Below are 18,241 nucleotides of genomic sequence, written 5' to 3'. Positions count from 1 at the left end.
TTTATGATGAGTCATTTGCACATTTATAATTTTAACCTTTACAGTTGAATTCATTCAATGCAAATCTTCGCCTTGTGCATAGTCCCTAGTATTTGGTTGTCCTTGCTGACTTTTGCATAATAAAATCATTTGGAATATGTGTGTGAAAATGAAATTGTAACACATATTCAATTGATGTACATAAAATTTATGACGGGGGTGGCATCGCATATTTCATGGTGGTTAAGGACCAAATAGGGCTACAGATGAACTGATTTGTTTTCATATAATAAAGTTACATAAATAGTCTCTTATACCTAAATCTTTATACTCATTGAGTCCATAACTACATCTATGGCAGGAGAAAGCGTTTCGATTGATCAGTATTTGTTGCCAATATCTATCGATTCAACTGATGTTATAAACGGTTTGAAATGAACTCAAATGAAGAGTGCAGAAATGCCACAAGATACTTCAAAAATAATATTATCAATGGACATTTAGAATTTCCACAAACCAATATACCCAAGAGCCTTAACAGAGTATATTTGATGAAGGAATCAGATGGTGATAAACTGAGTTAGTAACCAGCTGTGTAACGGTCAACTGGTTTGGACCAGAACACATAAAACAATTCCAAGACCATTTTTTTGTTGGGCTAAAGCAAAGTGATAAAAGATGTTTTTGATATTTAATAAGTTGGTTCATTTGGCGACTTTTTTGATTGATATCAGAACTTTTTGTTTAGTCGATTTCATTTAGGCCCTCAAGACGACTTCATATCAAAAAGAAATATATGGTTTAAATAAAAAAAGGCTTTAATAATAACCAACTACAGATATGAAAAAGATTACTCACCTATTAAAGCTAAATGATATAGCAGGCCGATCTTAGGAGAACAAAACAGATATATCGACTTGCTTCTACTTTGTTTAATGGGAATCGTCCTCATCCTTTACGTTAGTCACTTTTATCAACATAATATTAGCTTCTAGAGGGATATTAACATGATATGACTTAGCTGGACGTGCAATTTTTAGAATCTGGGTCTTTTTTGGTTATTAATCAGTCATCACTTTTTAAAACTTCTTTTTAAACATTCTTAGGAAAAGTGAAAACACAAAAAATGCAACGACCTTGCGATAGTCTAAAGCCAACAATGACCTAGAAATAAAGCAAATAACTCAAAAATAAACGAAACAAACCACTACACCTATCAGGTAATTCAAATAAACATGAACAAAAGACCAAGAACTAAACCTGGAAACAGCCAAATTGTCATTAAACCAAACAACAGCAGCTTCTTAACTGAGTAAAGTGAATTGAACTTGAAAATGGCTTAAAACTCATGTCGCCCAGCATTAAATTAATTGCAGCTCGTCAAATAATTTTTAAGCACTAATTAACCGTCAAACAACAACAACAACAACGACAACAAGAGAAAAAAATTAAGGCAAATTGTAAGAAAAAAATTTGACTGGCACTAAAAGGACCATTCTCAGAGGCTTCAAAGTTTCAGGGAAACCTGAAAAGGTCGCTCAATTAATTGTTACGGCTTTATTATGAAGATAAGTAAAATGCAAAAAGCCGTCTCGTACTCGGGCCATGGCCAACTCAAACTGACACACAAAGGGTTCTAATTGGCAGACCGCAAGGATAATGCCAGGCAGACGTTAACGCCCCAAAGCGGCGTTTTTTTTGGCCGTCTCCTTTCTTACAGAAATATATTTTTCGTGACTTTGGAAAAAATCTGTTACAATTAGTTAGGCTTGGGGGGCAAAAAAAAAAGCGAGGAAAATACGAATTTTCCTTTTTTTCTACAATGTTTGTTTGTTGGCTAGCCTTTTTATCTGCAAACTGATTTGTCATTATTTTAAAGCGAACTTTTCTTGGAGGGGTAAATTTTTGTGAGAGCATTTATCAAGGTATTATGGAAATTAATGCGACTCTTTTTTCTCTGTGGAAGAAAAAAGGAGGATAACCATAAGAGAAATATGAGGTAAACACAATTTGTAGGGAGGAGATTCTATATACTCTGATTTGAATCCTCGCCTGCCTCGATTAGGGAATATTTTGATTAGTGACTGACAAAAAATGGTCAATCCGACTACTTCATGTCGATTAGCCTCACATTCACCCATGTGAAGCTTATTAAGAGCTGTGAAACTGTCAAAGAAATTGAATTTCATCTAATATTATATAAAGCCAAGGACATTTCGTGGTCATTTAGCCCCCTGCCCCCCCACGTCCACGAAGGGAAAAGTAAAACTTTAACGATAGAATTAAACGCGCTTAGCCCCATATCGATTTAATTTTATTTCCACTCATTTAGCTAAAAGCTAGAGAGAAAATAAAAAAAAGCGAAAGCGAAATGAAAATATTTGTCCACGATTAAATTTTTAGAAAGGAAAAAAAAAAGTAATAGAAGGAAGACTGAAGCATTTTATGAAAATGAATGCACTGACACTCTGGCCTCGCCTTGGAAAATTTGAATACATTAAGCGGAATCGCCCCCTTTCCACACACAAAAAAAAAAAAAAGGAAGAAAAAACCTGACACTCCCCCCCACCCCAGATACTCTCCCTCCATTTGCCGAGCCACCCATTCCCTTTCAGGACTCCCCCGGCATGACAATGACACAAAAGCCGCGGCACTTAATCGCCGCGGATCACATTCCGTAAAAAACCGCGACGATAAAATTTTTTACGCTCTATTCTTGTGTACTTAGTCAAATGGAAGAAGAACTCAAAGATGGAGCAAAGCGAAGGGACTCTGGACACCCCAGGAACAAGCAGAATGGTTTTTTTTTTTCGGTGGTTGACCCTCCTGGCCACAATTTTTTCATTCTGGCTTAGACTGTTTCTGTATGTGTGTGTACTCTGTGACCAGTGGCAGTCAGTTCTGGATGTTGTGGAGGAGAAGAAGAAATCAAATCTGAAATTATTTTCAATTTGTATGCGATTTATTTTTATGTCTTTCTACCAAGTTACTCTCGTTTCTCTCTCTCTCTCTTCTTTTCGGCAGTGTATTTGCGTATTCAGTTTAAACGATTTGTAAACATTTGAATTGGATTTTCGGTCATAAAATTTGCTTGTTAGCGGCATTGTTTGGCCTTTATCAAAAGATGTGTCTAAGTTGTTGGGCATTAGTGGCTTTATAGCAGTTGGTATGAATAGGTATAGGTATATGAGTCCATGGCAAGGTAGATCTTTCACTTATTTATTACCCAGCCATATCGCTGCAAGTTAATCGCATTACATTCACTCGACTTGAGACGGCAAGAGAGAGAGAGAGAGAGAGAGAGAGAGAGAGAGAGAGAGAGAGAGAGATTCGTGAACTAAACAACTATAATAAATAAATAAATTATACAAGTTTTGCATAAAATGCCATTTAAGAGTTTATCAATGAGTGGGAGCTGCAGCTCGAACTACTGTAATTACCCCCTGGGTGGGAGGCAGTGGGCGTTCCAACTGCAGGGGGGGCAACGAGGTACCACACAAAAGACAAATGACTGCAAAAAAAGTAAGAATAACAGCAACAAATGAGAAGAAACAGCAACAACTGACATAAATTATCATGTATGTAACGGTGGGTAGTTACCCACTGACTCTTTATATTTGCAAAAATGGGGGAAAAAATATAAACAAATTCTAAAGTTTTGCTCCGTTGAGTCACATAAACACTTTGAGGAACTTTGCTCAGTGAAAGGAATTTATCAAGCTCGTGGAGGGGCTCTGCGATTAATCTAAAAGACACCTGAGTATGTAGGGTATACATAAGCTAAGATAGCTGCCTTTGAAGTCGATTAGATATTTGTCTAAACCAGAAGTTAGTTTACCTCAATCACTTGAACAACATATGGAGAAAAGATAATGATCTTGAAGTTTAGAGCATCGTTAGATGGATTGTGGAATTATGGAACTATTTTTTGAGATAGTTATTCAAGGAATTAGCACTCTTGAGAAACTGTTCAGATCACTGAATATGTTTAAGTGCTGGGAGCGGTTTACGGAAATAAAAAAATATTCATTTATTCATCATTTAATTGGCTTACATTCAATAAATTTACATTATCATCTAAAAAAGTTTAACTACAATGGATTACGATTTGAATTTCATTATGGCAAACAAGTTCATAGGAATAGATGGATTGATAAATCTATTTATTAAGACCTACTATATACTTACATACTTTACTTCTATGGAATTTCTCCTTTTTTAGTATTTACAACTTTAGTTAATTTCCATCTCTTTCAAAATGTGGTAGGAGCCTAAAAGGAAGCTTAAGTGGATATGTTCTCAGACTTACGTCTATGAGTGTGTTGACTGTGTCTCTTAAGTGCCTTAAGATTGAATGTTTTTCTCTGATTTTCAAAAAGTATAAACCAGGAAAATCTTACCAACATAGGCAGAAGTTTGAAGTCCATATTTGAGTTAGTTCTACGTAGGTTAAACTAAGTACATCTAGTTAATTTCGACTGATCGAAAAGGTGTTCTGTTTAAATGATGACCATTGAGCCGTCTGTGAACATAATCTTAACTTACTAACCTTACTAACTAACTAACCGTACCTCAAATTCAATAATATCAGAGATCTCGTTAGAACCTTTTCTTAAGTGACACCTGCTCCAAGCCAATAGAAAGTAAATCTATGACCTTTTTCTCATCAGTAAACTGAAATTCTAACAGTTGAAATAATTTATTTGAAAATGTATTTCCATTAACTTTTTAAAGTGTGATAAATCTTATGAAAAATTCAGCAAAACTCCATGAAGGGAAAAGGGAAATGTAAGGTAAAATATTTAACGGCGTTTAAAAGAGCGTGAAAAGTCAACAAGGGCAACAACAACAACCACAAACAGACAACCATATAAGGAGGAACACATGTCTAGGACAAAGGTCGGTGGTCGGGGTTGGATAACCCAGAGATTGTCTGTGTGTGTGTCTCTATGTGATTTAAATAAAACTAATGTTTGTGTGAAAATGGTTTTTCTGTTTGTCATCGGCTCGTTCACTCTGTTGCTCTTCCTCTTTGTCCTCTGCTTCTGACTGTCTGTCGGTCTGTTTCCCACTGTTTTATATTCAAATGTTAAACCACACACACACACACACACACACACATACACAACCGAAACGGGGAATCCTTTTCCTTATTCAAACAGATTTAAATTCGCATACGCTTAGCACGTGAATCCTTGAGAATGCTTTCCGTCGAGTCATAGTCCCGAAGTTCCGTTCTGTTCCGTTCCATTTCCATAGCATGGTTATGGAGTCAGCCGGGGCGGGGGATGAAAACGCGTGGATGACACGTGATTCCGTTGGTCGTAAATTTTACGCTCTTACCTAAAAAATAAAATTCGCCTGCTGCTCCTCCTCGTCCTTCTTTTTAGTGCTTTGTAGTTTTTAATTTGTGGCTTTTGGCTTGTTGAAAAATGTTAAACAGAATTATTTATGTGATGATGAATGGCGATGATAAAAATTATGGAGAAAACTTTCTTGCCAAAACGGATATTAAGTAAAGGTATACATCGAGGTTACATATACCTGTGATAAGGTTCCGTGTCGACATGGGGTGGCTATCAAAGCGAAGGAGAGAGGGAGAGCGACAGAAAAGAAATGTTTGACTGAGTGAGATAGAGAGGTTTTACATTTTAATAGACGCATCCCAAAATGTCACTCAGCCGTTTCATTCATCTCATCACATCACATCACATCTCTCAGTTCATCTCGTGTCTGAGTTCTTTTTTGGGGTGCTTATTGGTATGGTATTGGTGAATTTTGTCATTGGATCATCCATCATTCGGGGCTTGACCTTTTTTCTCTTCTCTCCTGCCCCGGTGTAAGCTTCCTTCCTTCCGTTTAACAAGGGAATCTTAAATTTCTGACGCACTTTTATCTAAACTTTTGGGCACATGTTACACACTCCCTCACACTCGCACTCACACACTCACACACACACACACTCCCTGCTTCCTTCCCTTGTTGACAGCCAAATGTCTGCCGTATATGTCTGGTCCTGGTCCATTCTAACAAAAATCTGCAATGCAATGCCACATTATATGCGGGACAGAGAGAGCCTGAGAGAGAGAGACAGAGCAGAGGAGGGTATGGATATTGCTTTTGTCATGAGTTAAAAATGAATTTGTCATCCGTAAACTGTGTGACATGTTTGCCAAAAAACAAAAATGATACAAAAAAGAAATGCCAGAAATCGTTTCACTGCAATCAGAGTTAACCATGGCCCATGCATCAACTTGGCAATGATGAAGTCCATTTCTGATTGATTTGCATTGAAAATTCAATTGCCAAAGAGGGATCGAGAGATGAACTCCCTTTGGTAATTATTTCTCTGTGTTAAGCAATAATTATGTCAATCTCTTTTACTCTATTTGATCGATGAGCAACATATTAAAGATACATATTTGCCATATGCTCTTACTCTGATATTTTAACCCACAAGACAAAATTAGATTATAGTGTCAACCAATTCGATTTGTCAATAAGTTGCTGTTTGTTGTGAGAATGTAAAGACTTTAATATAACCAAAACTAAACTCAATCAATACTTAAATAAAGTTCAAATATTCTATCCCAACTTTAGTACCTAGTACCTGATTGAGTTCTAATAAACTTAAGCCTAAACTGTCAAAAGGTGATAACGACATCCTTCATATTGATCAGGACATGAGAAGCGACTTGATAAACTTTAGAATTCTGAAGTCGAATTTGAAAATGAAGCTATGAAAACCTGAACGAAATAACCTAGGATTAAGGCTTGGAATAAACTTTCAACATATCAAGTCTGTTGTCATAGCCAAAACGTTTTGAAATTGAAAATCAAACAGTTTTGTGATTATTCACGGCCTAAACTGACTGTCAAAACTCTTTCCTCGTATATAATGATACCAAACTTGCTCAGATCATAACATTTACTTGGCTCAAAGATTGTCTTGAAAAGATATTATGTGATAGGTCGAATGTAAAACGTTTTCCCCTTTTTTGTTTTTGTGCAAATTTTTATAAACCATTTGACTAATTGAAAAGCTGGCTAAAAGCACATTCCCTTTGCTAGAAATACAATGTAGGTACATACATGTTGTTTATGTATGTGTGTATACATGTTAGCCAGTAAATAAATTTTAAAATTTCTTAAGAGAGCCAAGGCAACGCCTTGGCTGGCCGGTTGAATGTTGCACGTTTTGGGAATGGTATGGAATATGTATGCCGAATCTATAGACTGTGGAATGATACCGTTGTGGGCTTTGTTTTGCTGCTTTGGCTGCCCCTTAAGGCTGACTGACAAGAAGGTGTGACCAGTCTACTCATTCATTCTGACAGTTTTCCCACCCACTATCGCACAAAACGCAATTTGTTGGATTGTAGGTTGTGCCCTCTTGGAGGCAACGCAAAGGTAGAAAGTAGAAAATGTCTGTGTGTGTGTGTGTGTGAGAACTACCACCACCAGCACCACCGTTAAAGCAATTCCATGGCCAAAGAGGGGTGAGGTGTGGTACGGCGGTAAAGGGCAGGTCTATAGCCTTGTGGCGCCAAAAGCATTTTTCGCAGGTCGCAAGTCGCGTGTCTTTTCTTTTCTATATTTTTCGCTTTTTTTGTTCTTGTTCTTGTGGGCTTTGCCTCAATTTTCTGTTTGCGCTTGCAACTAATTTTCATTTCCAACAGAGTGCACCTTTCGCCAACAGATGAGCCGGGCGAGGCAGGCGGCTGAAGAAATCTTATTAAAAAGTGAACAGTGCGATAAAATTGAATTTGCATTCAAAAGCCATTAAACGCAGCAGTCACTCTTCCATTTTTTAGCCTCTCTCTCTCTCTTTCTAGTCCTTCTGGGGCGTTGTCCTGGCAAGAAATTAAAACCAAGACCGAACCAAACTGATCTGAGCAAAACCGAATTGAACTGATTTCAGCTTTAAGACATTTAACCTTAAATATAGGTAATCATATTAAACTGCAACACCCACCCACCCACACACACACCCACACACACACACACATTCACAGTTGTCGCAATTGTTTCACAGCTGTGTGGGGCATAAAAATTCATATGATTACGTGATATGTTGAAAATTTTTCACCCGAATGGAAAAATGGAAATATTATTTTAATTGCATATCAATTTTACGGCTATTTACCAACAAATTATTATGATACGACAAGCAATTGCGAGCCAATTCGTTTTTAACAATAGCAAATACGTATACCATTAATAACAAACACTTTGATGGCTGCAAACCTAAATGCTGACCTGGCCAAAATCAATTACAAAATGCAGGCAAGCATACAAATGCCTCCTCCACGCCCCAACCCCTTCACATCAGTCAAACCAATCCAATTGGTTGTCGTCTGGGTTCATAAATGGCCCAGTTATTATCGTTTTGATGACCACATTACATTGCAAAGAACATCTATTACGTGCTATTCCACAACAATTAATAATTCAACAAAGACCATGAAAATGTTGTAATGACTTAAATATATATACTTAAATATATATATATAAATAATATATAAGCAACTAAATTCCCAAATATTTCAATTTCAAGAGGAATTACATTGGTGGTCAGTAGGTTAGCCCCCTTTTTTTAAATTTGCATTTGATTTTCTCGGCTCCCAAGAAGTTTGATGATGTAATTTTTTCAGTTATATGTTGGTTATTGTATATAGATGATGATCCGTAATTATTGTCATGTCAGCTTTCGACGTTTTTTTTACAGGTGCGTTTGAACAAATAGCCCACTGTCAATATTCGGTCAATAGTTTAGTCAAGTCTCTCCAAAATGTTTAATATTATACTTAGACATGTGAATTATTTGAAGAAGTTGTCGATCTAGGTAATCTAAGATAAACTGCATACAAAAAATTTTCAAGTTAGCCCCAGTACTTGTTTTTCGAACAATCGAAATTTTTGCGTTTTTATATAAAATTCTTGAGGTCGTTTGGTTTGACGTCGTTTCACTATACCAAGTTAAGCTAAAGTACTTTTTTTTTTTTAAAATTTAAGCGAAAAAATCGAATTCAAAGCTCAAAAAAGAAGAAGGAGCTAACCTACTGACCACCACTGTATGTAATAAAGTAAATCCATAGAGTTATTTACTTGAAATTCGACACATTTGATCTTAATCGAATGGAGAAAATATGGACACATATTTAATATGCATTATCTAAAATAAATCTCTCTCTCTCTCTCTTTTTGCTTCAAACTGTTGTTATCTATAACCTGATTAATATCTCTTAAGATAAGCTACAGAACTCGAATAGGTTGAGGCTTCAGTACATAGGAAATTACAATAGACGAAGACAACACAATTATTTCGAATAATTTTGACCTCAGCACTTAACTCTACCAACTAGTAAATTATCAAAGTGGTAATACAATTTCCATAAATCTTCCTTCTGTAAAATGGCCATCGAAAATGAGCCACAAAATCTTGATTTCTTGATCAGACCCTCGCCAAAAAATATTTTCTTAATATGTTCTTTCTATAAATCGAATCGAACAACACTAGTTAAATCTATTTCATTCTAAATATTTAGTATACTGCAGATATATTAAGACTTTTTAACTGTACTCAACCTTTAAACACATCAATTTAAACTAAAAATCGTGCTCATTTCTAGCATGTTTTAAAGAGATTGATAAATCATTATGCGATTTGTTTAAGTATGTGCATTAATGCTTATCTTATCAATATGCGAGATGTAGAGAACGAGTTTATATATAGTTATAGTTTAGTTATACTTGATACAAAGTTGCCACTGCATACTAAGAAAGTTTCGCCAGAAAGTGGAAATTAATTAACCCCAAGCTTGGGTCAGCGGAAGCTCCAAGATGGGACTTGTGCTGTAGTTGGCTATGGAACATGGGACATGGGCAACACATGCAGCACGTAACGGGCCAGTGCACTGGCTATTGGTCAAGACTTTGATCCAGCAGAGAGAAAAAAGTCTAAAGACAAAACTTGGATACCCGGTCCACCGAGTAACCGAGTCAAGTAATTGGAGAAAAGTCATCTTCCTTCCAGCGTGTCCGACAGTTTATTATTTTGTGCCAAGACGAGGACCAAAAAAGGAAAAGTATAAGCAAAGAGTAGATGGAGGCCATTGAAGGATAAATGGAAAGGAGTTCACTATGAGGCAAATAAAATCATGCTGTTGGAAATAATAGCGTCTGGCTTGGCTCGAACTTAATACCCAGAAACTGGTTTGGGACCTCGTCTCGGAAGGGGGAAAGATGGCTGAAGGAGAACTTTGAGCCGCAGCCAAGTTTATGCAGTTTCATAAGCAATATTGATACATGAAATGCCAGCTGCGTGATTAGCAAAATAAATAAGTAAATATTTATTACTATTTCGATATGAAAGCCTCAATGTGACTGGCAAATTTTCACCATGCGATGGAGAAGATAATGAAAGGGTGGGCAAGAGGAAGAGCATTTGAAGAGATGCCAAATTTAATTAGAAATTTAATACAAATGAAAAAGTGAAGCCAATTTCGAAAACTTTATGGTCATTAAAATCTTTCTCCAACTTACAATGTATTTAGTTCAATAAAACCTTTCCTTTTCTAAATAATCCACAAATCAATACATATTCTTTTATTCCATTCTCTCTTTCTTTCCAGGTGATAACTCCATAAGTAAGTCTTGTACTCTTTAACTTTATATGTATCTTCATTTTGCAACTATCAAACCACAAGAAACATTTTTGAATTGGCTAAAACAAAATCCAACACAAAATCATATTGCATACGTTTTGAGGTAAGCTAATAAATTAACTTGGCAAAAAAAAAAAAAAAAATAATAATAAAAAATATAAATAAAACCGCAACCTAATTAAATGTAATTATACGGAATTTGTCTACGCCCTAAAAAAAACACAAAATTTGGGCAAAGGTTAGGCCCAAAAGAGAAAAAAAACAACTGAAAGAAATCACAATAACCGCAAAATAAAACTTTTAAAAAGTTTTTTTTTTCTCGTATTTGGCAAATTTTAATTTCTTCTCCCTTGAGGTGCTTTAGCTACTTTTGTTTTCAAAGAGCTGCTAACTAAAGATAAAACCCAAGTCAAGTGGAAAAATTTGCTCAGATTTTACCCTTTCATTTAATGTGCTATTAAGGCTTAGGATATAGAGGATTCAAATTGATATTGATAATGTTTAATAGATATGTCTTTTTGTCATTTCAAATGAAAATGTGATTGATTTTTTTATAAGTCTCCAGAACATATCCATTTAAATGGTTATTAAACTTGCTTTTAAGTTATAAAGTTTGAAAAGAGTTTTTCAAGACAGAAGATAGGATTAAAATACAAGAAAAGAGTAATACTAGCTCAAACTTTCAATAATCTAAGCTCGGTTATATATGTAAATGAAGAGATGGAAACAAGGCTGATTGAAGAATTTTCTTTAACTCTAAACATCTGATATAAAATTTTGAAATGTTGAAATCAAAAGTACGCAAACGATTCTGAAAACTATCAGTAATATGTCCATATAGGTAAAGAATATTGCATAACACCTATAAATATTTTAAAGTAGAGAACTATATACCGCATATATCTTATATACAAATATACTTATGACCAATTCTCCAGGAATGTCTGCATTTGTTGAGTGCGAATTACTTCATTTTCTTTTTGATTTTCTAGAAACACGAAGGCTTTGTTAAACTCGACTCATTTTGCACCAACTATGGTCGTATTCAAGTGCTTTACGTTTTGCCCATTTTCAAAATAAGAAGGTGTTTTGATATAGTAATTCATAGAGTATTTCAAAGTCGTCGCATTGCCTTTGGTTGGTTGTTTTCGTTATTTTCGTTTCGCCAGAGCCATTTTGAATTCGAACCAATCAAGCATCAACCATTTTGGAGAGGTCGATTTCAACGGAAACGACGCTTTTTCATGTTCGTGACCAAAAACCCCAAGAAACAAAAACACTAAAACCATCGAAAGAAAAAAAACAGAAACAAATTTTACCTGAATTAAATTGAGTAACAAAACACGAAAACTTTTTTTTAACGTATCTCACAAGGTAGAGCCATAGTCCGGGGGTACTTTTTGTCCATTTGTTTGCTTAGCATATGGACGAAAAAAAAAAAACCCAAAAAAGACCGTGTATACACAAAGAGAATGAAAGAGAACACGCTACCAAGTTTCAGTTCTTTATTTTGTTATGTTTTTTTTTTTTGCTGTGGATTCGGTAAAGCGGTTGCAGAGGAAATAATTACATGATTGAGGCACTCACAGATACACACACACACATACCACATACCCACAATGACAACAAACTTAGTTTTTTATATACATACATACATATCTATGTATATATAGGTTTTTTGTTGGTGGTGGCTTTGTCGTTGTGTTGTCTGATCAAAAAGAACATGTCAGGTTCAGGTTCCTGACCAACTCCAGCTCCAACTCGGCTCTCTCCCTCTCACTGTATCTGACCATTGCATGACTGGCCCCTCATATGAGCCAATAGGTATGAATGTGTGTGCGAGAGTGTGTGTATCTGTGTGTGTTTAGCATGAATGAATGGCTGCCTTTTCATACACAATTCTTGTTTCTTCCTCTGTTCTCTGTGGTTGTTCGTGTTTGCCTTTTTTTCGTTTTTATAATTCATGCCAAAGCCGCAACAATGACGACGATGACGACGGACCCAGAGCAATTATTGTATCGCTTGTCCAACCACCCCTCCCCCCCCTGCCACCCACCACACAAAAATACCGTCATGACCTCCTCCCTGGCCATGAAACCTGCCCACAACACCCCAGAATATTTGTGGGCAAATGAAGTTGCCGAGTCCTTGGCGTTTTCTTGTTTGCTTCTTCATTGGTTTAACAAAGGTTTTATGTAAAATAAATTCTATTTTGATAAATTAATAAGAAAAGCATTTAAAATATCATATTAGAAACTTTAGTCTAGTTTCAATTGCTAATTTCTTTCTTCATTTACCTTTTAACATTTTCAAGTGCAAGCTAAGAAAGTTATTAAAATTTAATTTTTCTGTGGCTAAGGGGTAATTTTTATTGTTTTCAATTGGTCGACACCGAATCTTGGCGTAATAAAGAGGTAAAATTATTCCAATTGGTGTCTGGAATCGACACTGCAGAAGAGGACTGACCGGATTAGACTTTAAGTGCATTCGAAAAAGAATCGATTTCTGTGGTTTTCAACCTTGTGAAGACTTTTTTTGGTTTGTGAATTTTAGATAGATAGAAATTTTGCATTGTAGCTAAGGATGAGAAGTATATAGAAAAGTGGATATTGCAAATGTTGAATCAAGTAGTTTGAAAGTTTCAGCTTTTTAAACAACTGTCCCAACTCCTTAGACCCTATGGAATCCTTGAAACTTTAGGTCCATATCATCGATGGTTCTCTTGTCTAATCCCACATAACATAACATTACTCTAAGCATTTATATATTAGCTTTATTTTATTTAATATTAAATTGCATAATTATTGTCTATAATGTAGAAAAGGAGACATTTTATATATTCTTGTTTCCTAATATAAATAGAAAGTATAACCAATCGACAAATCGGACCACTATAACATATAGACGCCATGGATACAATTGTATTGAAAGACTTCTTTGAAAATTTTCAAATTCTTCTCAAATTTCTCTCATAATCTCTAAATATAGAAAAATCCTATGTGAAAAATGTTTCATAAACTAGAAAAGTCTTTTAGAATAAAATAACTAAACTTTGTCAAGGAAATTCATTGAAAGAAGTTTTTAGAATTGGATCAATATGTACTCTGCACTGAGCAAAATATGTTTAATAAGTAATGAGTAGATATTGTCATATTCATAGTCATATATCATAATATTCATATGAATAATAATAGAATCTGAAACAAAATTGAATAGCAATTTGGTATTTGGAATTGTTCAATTCAATCATTTTGCTTCGTATTCATTATAAAGATTAATTCATTTGTTTTCCCTCCCAAAAAAAAACTATTTTCTATTCATCAACCCTTTTGAAACCACAAATTACTACAGTTCAGTGGTTCAGTTTCAACTACTATATATGTATAAATAATAACCGACAAACCCCACCTTCCAAGTTCCATCCTTCTCCATCTCTATGGTCAAGTGAATGGCCTGTCTTGTCTAAGGATTAATTCCTAATTTCACTTTTGATGCTCAGGCCAAGAGTGTTTCCCTGCATGTGTTTCGCTTTTGCTTCATTCTGCGTTTTGTTTTCCTTTTTTGGTTTTTGGGTGTCTTCAACTTAATTTACCTTGATAAAATGTTCCCATACCCCAACCACTATGGCCCAATTGCCCAGCCCTTACCCCAGGCTGTCTGTGTCTCTGCCCTCGCTTGCGCACAGAAAAAAGGCAACAAAAAAACGCAGTACAAGCAGTAGACTGAGACATAGCCGGAGTCGGAGGCAGAGTCGGACTCGGGCCCACATGTTTGCATCATTAATCATGACGTTTCAGCTCTGACACATTTGTCCGATCGGCAGCAACGTCGGCCACTGTGGCGGCAACAACGCACTATTGTAATGAAAACGTTTTGAAAGCCCACAGACTGATGCCTTGACGAGACGACTCTGGGACTAAGTGGCTAAGTGGGATAGAGACAGATGCACAGAGACATACATACATTGAGGCACAGCGGGCTGAAATAAGACAATGAAGTTTCTACCAAGGAGACAGGCAATTTGAAGACAAACATTTCCACAAAAGGCCAGGTCCCAGGCTCATGTAAATATTGGCCAAAACTATTTATGAAACTATTAAAGCAAATGATAAGGACTAATTGTTGCCGTTGTTGAAGTGGGTGAATGAATGAAACACTGAATGGAAGGAGTGAAGGGAGAATACAATTTACGATGCTTTAAGAACAGGAAGTTGTAATATATTCTATCCATAAGATGTAAATAAATCCTCGAGTGATTTTGGTGTTAGTTTTAGTCTCAATTGTTCTAAAATCGAAACATCATTCCCAATTGAAAGAATAGACCTAATCTATCCATATCTACTACTACTACGTTTCGGTTATTCGATGATAACAAACTTTTAACAGGAATCAGTAAAAGTTTAGAAAAAGAAATTTAGATAAAAGTAATGGTAAATCCAAACTTAAACGAACATTGATGTATAAACGGACTATCGACTATCAATATCAGAGTGGAACATCTATCAGCTATACTTAGGGCTCTCGATTTCTAATACAAAGCCATTAGAATTCCATACTATCTGCCAATTTCGTCAATATTTTCAAATTTTATGTACCCAGAGCATTTACATGTAAGTATATCCAATATCCCCATCGGGTTCATTGCAGCACAAAGATGCGCACAGCCTTAATTGAAACCGTTTAAATTGCAATTAATCACTTGACAGCAGCCGACCATGAGGAGGAGAATGTGGATGAGGATGCGGATGGGCATGAGGATGAGCAGGAGTGAAGAGAAGGACGCGAGTGTTGCACAAATGTTGCCGAGTGGCGCAACGAATTTCCATCGAGAGATAGATAGATAGACACAGAGAGAGACAGAGAGAGAGGGAGAGGTGCAGTGTGTACTGCCTATGCTGAAATTGCTGTCACCACAGTGACTAATTTTTATCCTTTTTGGCTTTTGTTTTAATTTTTTCCTTTGTTGGTAACTGTTTAATCGCTTTCGACATGCAGATTTAAGTTTGGAGCAGTGAAAATATATGTGGGCGAGAAACCAACATTCCCCCCACCCTCGAAAAAAACACCCGGCAAGAAATGTAACACACGGATGAGGATATTGCCGGAGCCAGCCCACCTCTCGACCGATAACACCAACCCCCAGAAGCACAAGAGTGAGTGAGAGGGAGAGGGAAGAAATGAACGACAAGAAAAAAGTACGACAGGCAAGCTCCAACCGGACGCACGCACCCGCACCCAAACCCGGACCCGGATACGAGCTGCGGCTGGCTTGGAGAGTGTTGGCAGATTTTGCCATACTTGGATTTCTTCGTTTTTTAAGTGGAAATAAATTAAAAATGGGTGGCATCTCAGGCATCGTAGTCGTTGTCGTCGTCGTCGTCGGTGTCTGAAACACGCGTCAGGCTTTGCTAGGTAACAGAAGAGCGAAAGAGCGTCGGGAAAGGACGAAAAAACTTTTGGATAAAACAGTTGAACTTCAAAATGTGAATTTGATTAGGATATTTGCATAAAATTCTGTTTCTACGCCAAGTTCTTTGCCATAAAATATAGGTATAGGAAAAAGAGGTGGAGTATGGAGCAGAGTGGGCGGCGTTCGAGATGGAGGAGGATTTGGATTTGAAGCGTATGTTTGCTGCCGGAAGCGGAAGTATATAAGTCAACCTAGATTTTTGGTTTAGTGGCAGTAGCGGCAGCGGCAGCAGGCACTTTACTTTGTTACTACAAGGACAAATGGGCTTTCACCCAAGTATTTTATGGCCCATTGACTTTAAATTTTTCCAGCCAAAGATTTACCTACAAACTTTAAGCACAGTTTTCACATTGAGATAAGAAGAGAAAGTAAAAATTGAAGCCCAGATTGAGAAATTATCATCATTAACTAAACACATCCGGCCTTGAATTGTCATTGTATTTACTCGGACTAATTGGCTAGTTTAGATTTTCCACCATATTAACTAATTGTTTAGGTTTCTGTTTGGTTTTCTACGACCATTAATAAAGCTATCAGCACAAGCCACTTAATTTACAAGCGAAACAAAAAACTATTTAAAAATACTATAAATCTTTTGTCGATAAAATTGCCAGAGCAACTTTCATACTCCAACAGTGGTTATACGCAAATTAAACTAATTGACAAGCGATGGCTGAGTATTTGATATATTCACTCATGTATATACACTTTCCCGGTGAGTATACTCACAAATAATGCCAAAGATATTCCAGTAAACTATAATATTGGTAGACATAATAAAAGCTCAGCAAATTCTTAGTAAGATCAGAAATCCATTTTTATTAGTATTTATAAGAGAGCATCAGCTATACCTGGAGATATGGAATATTCACTTTGATATTCCATTTATTCAGATTGACAAAATTCTCTTTTAATTCAGTTTTGAAATAAAATATGCGACTAACTTATAGAAATGATCGCATATAACATTGAAAGGGCATTGCAGAAAAAGATAAATAGATCCAAGTTAAAGACAGAATACAACTTCAAAATTCGTCCATAACATTTATTAGAATGTTATCACAATTGTTGTAAGGGTATATAGAAATATGTTTACCTCTCACTCTTTCTTCTCATATTCACCTATACAAACATATGTATATATTTAAATATTGTGGATAATCAACAAGTTTTAGTTGCGGTTGTTGCCCAGCCGGCTTCGGCAACGACTTCTGGGCCTGACGTAAAATGCAAATTAATTAACGGCTGGCGTTGGCAATGCCGAGGCATTAATTGCCGGGCGCAAACAGACGACGACGACGACTACGATGACGACGACAACATGGCGTATGCGTGTTGCTAGTCCGATAATTGAATTTTGCATGCGTATGATGGCATTCCCCCCCCCCACCTACTGCTCGGCCCACACAACCTTCTGTCACTCCAATGGCAGCAACTTCTAGTTGCAGCTGTGCCGAATGCCATGGAACCTCCAATTTGCCACAAGCGCCGCCTTTCCTCAATGAATTATGGGCCAATGGCCAAGAGCCATTGACTATGCGTAAATTTTAAGTCCTCTGCCATGCGGCACTTCTCTCCTCCAGCTCCCCCCCAACGCTGCCAAAGGTAGGGTAAAGAAAACATGCGTTCAGTTCGGTTTTGACTTTGGTTTGCTGTTTTGGCCAAATATTAACCCTCGAGTCAACGACTTGAGTTATAAATCATCTAAATCACTCGAACATGCATCTGCCTTGGCAAAGTCCTTGCTGACTGCTTATTGCTGCCTGCTGCCTGTGCGCCAAAGACATTAAATAAATCGCTGCCCGCTGCCTGCCAAATGTCTCACATACGATTTGCTTAAGCAACTCCATTTTCCTTCTGGAAAAACTTTTGCATTTTACATGCTTGCCTCTTCGTCAAAGTTCAGGAATATGAAAACAACTTTTGCTCCTCTCCCCGCACCCTTGCCCCCACCATCGCCGTGACTGATGTCAAATGCATGTGTATCGTACATTACATACAGGTGGCGACATATGCTAAATGTCACATAGTTTCTAGTCGAATACAGACTATACATACATCATTTATACAAATATGTTGGCTCAATTTTTCAAGTTGAAATATTTCATGAATTTAATAGAAAAAA

The 18,241-nt window shown here is 36.5% G+C and overlaps 1 protein-coding gene across 3 annotated transcripts in view; it reads left to right on the top strand.

Moving 5' to 3' along the window:
- pb (proboscipedia) overlaps positions 1 to 18,241 on the top strand; it is a 40,633-nt gene that overhangs the window by 7,472 nt on the left and 14,920 nt on the right. For 2 of the 3 annotated variants that reach the window (XM_068298246.1, XM_068298244.1), the window contains exon 3: positions 10,614 to 10,628. The exons of the other annotated variant lie outside the window; for it this stretch is intronic. In XM_068298246.1, coding sequence (XP_068154347.1) covers positions 10,614 to 10,628 — 15 coding nt within the window. The remainder of the gene's footprint in view (positions 1 to 10,613; positions 10,629 to 18,241) is intronic. 3 annotated transcript variants of the gene reach the window in all.

The sequence above is a fragment of the Drosophila tropicalis genome, unplaced genomic scaffold (assembly GCF_018151085.1).
Source record: "Drosophila tropicalis isolate 14030-0801.00 unplaced genomic scaffold, ASM1815108v1 contig_859, whole genome shotgun sequence".
Classification (NCBI taxonomy): domain Eukaryota; kingdom Metazoa; phylum Arthropoda; class Insecta; order Diptera; family Drosophilidae; genus Drosophila; species Drosophila tropicalis.
Note: the sequence above shows the minus strand (reverse complement) of the source record. Positions and strands in the feature narration are given on the sequence as shown.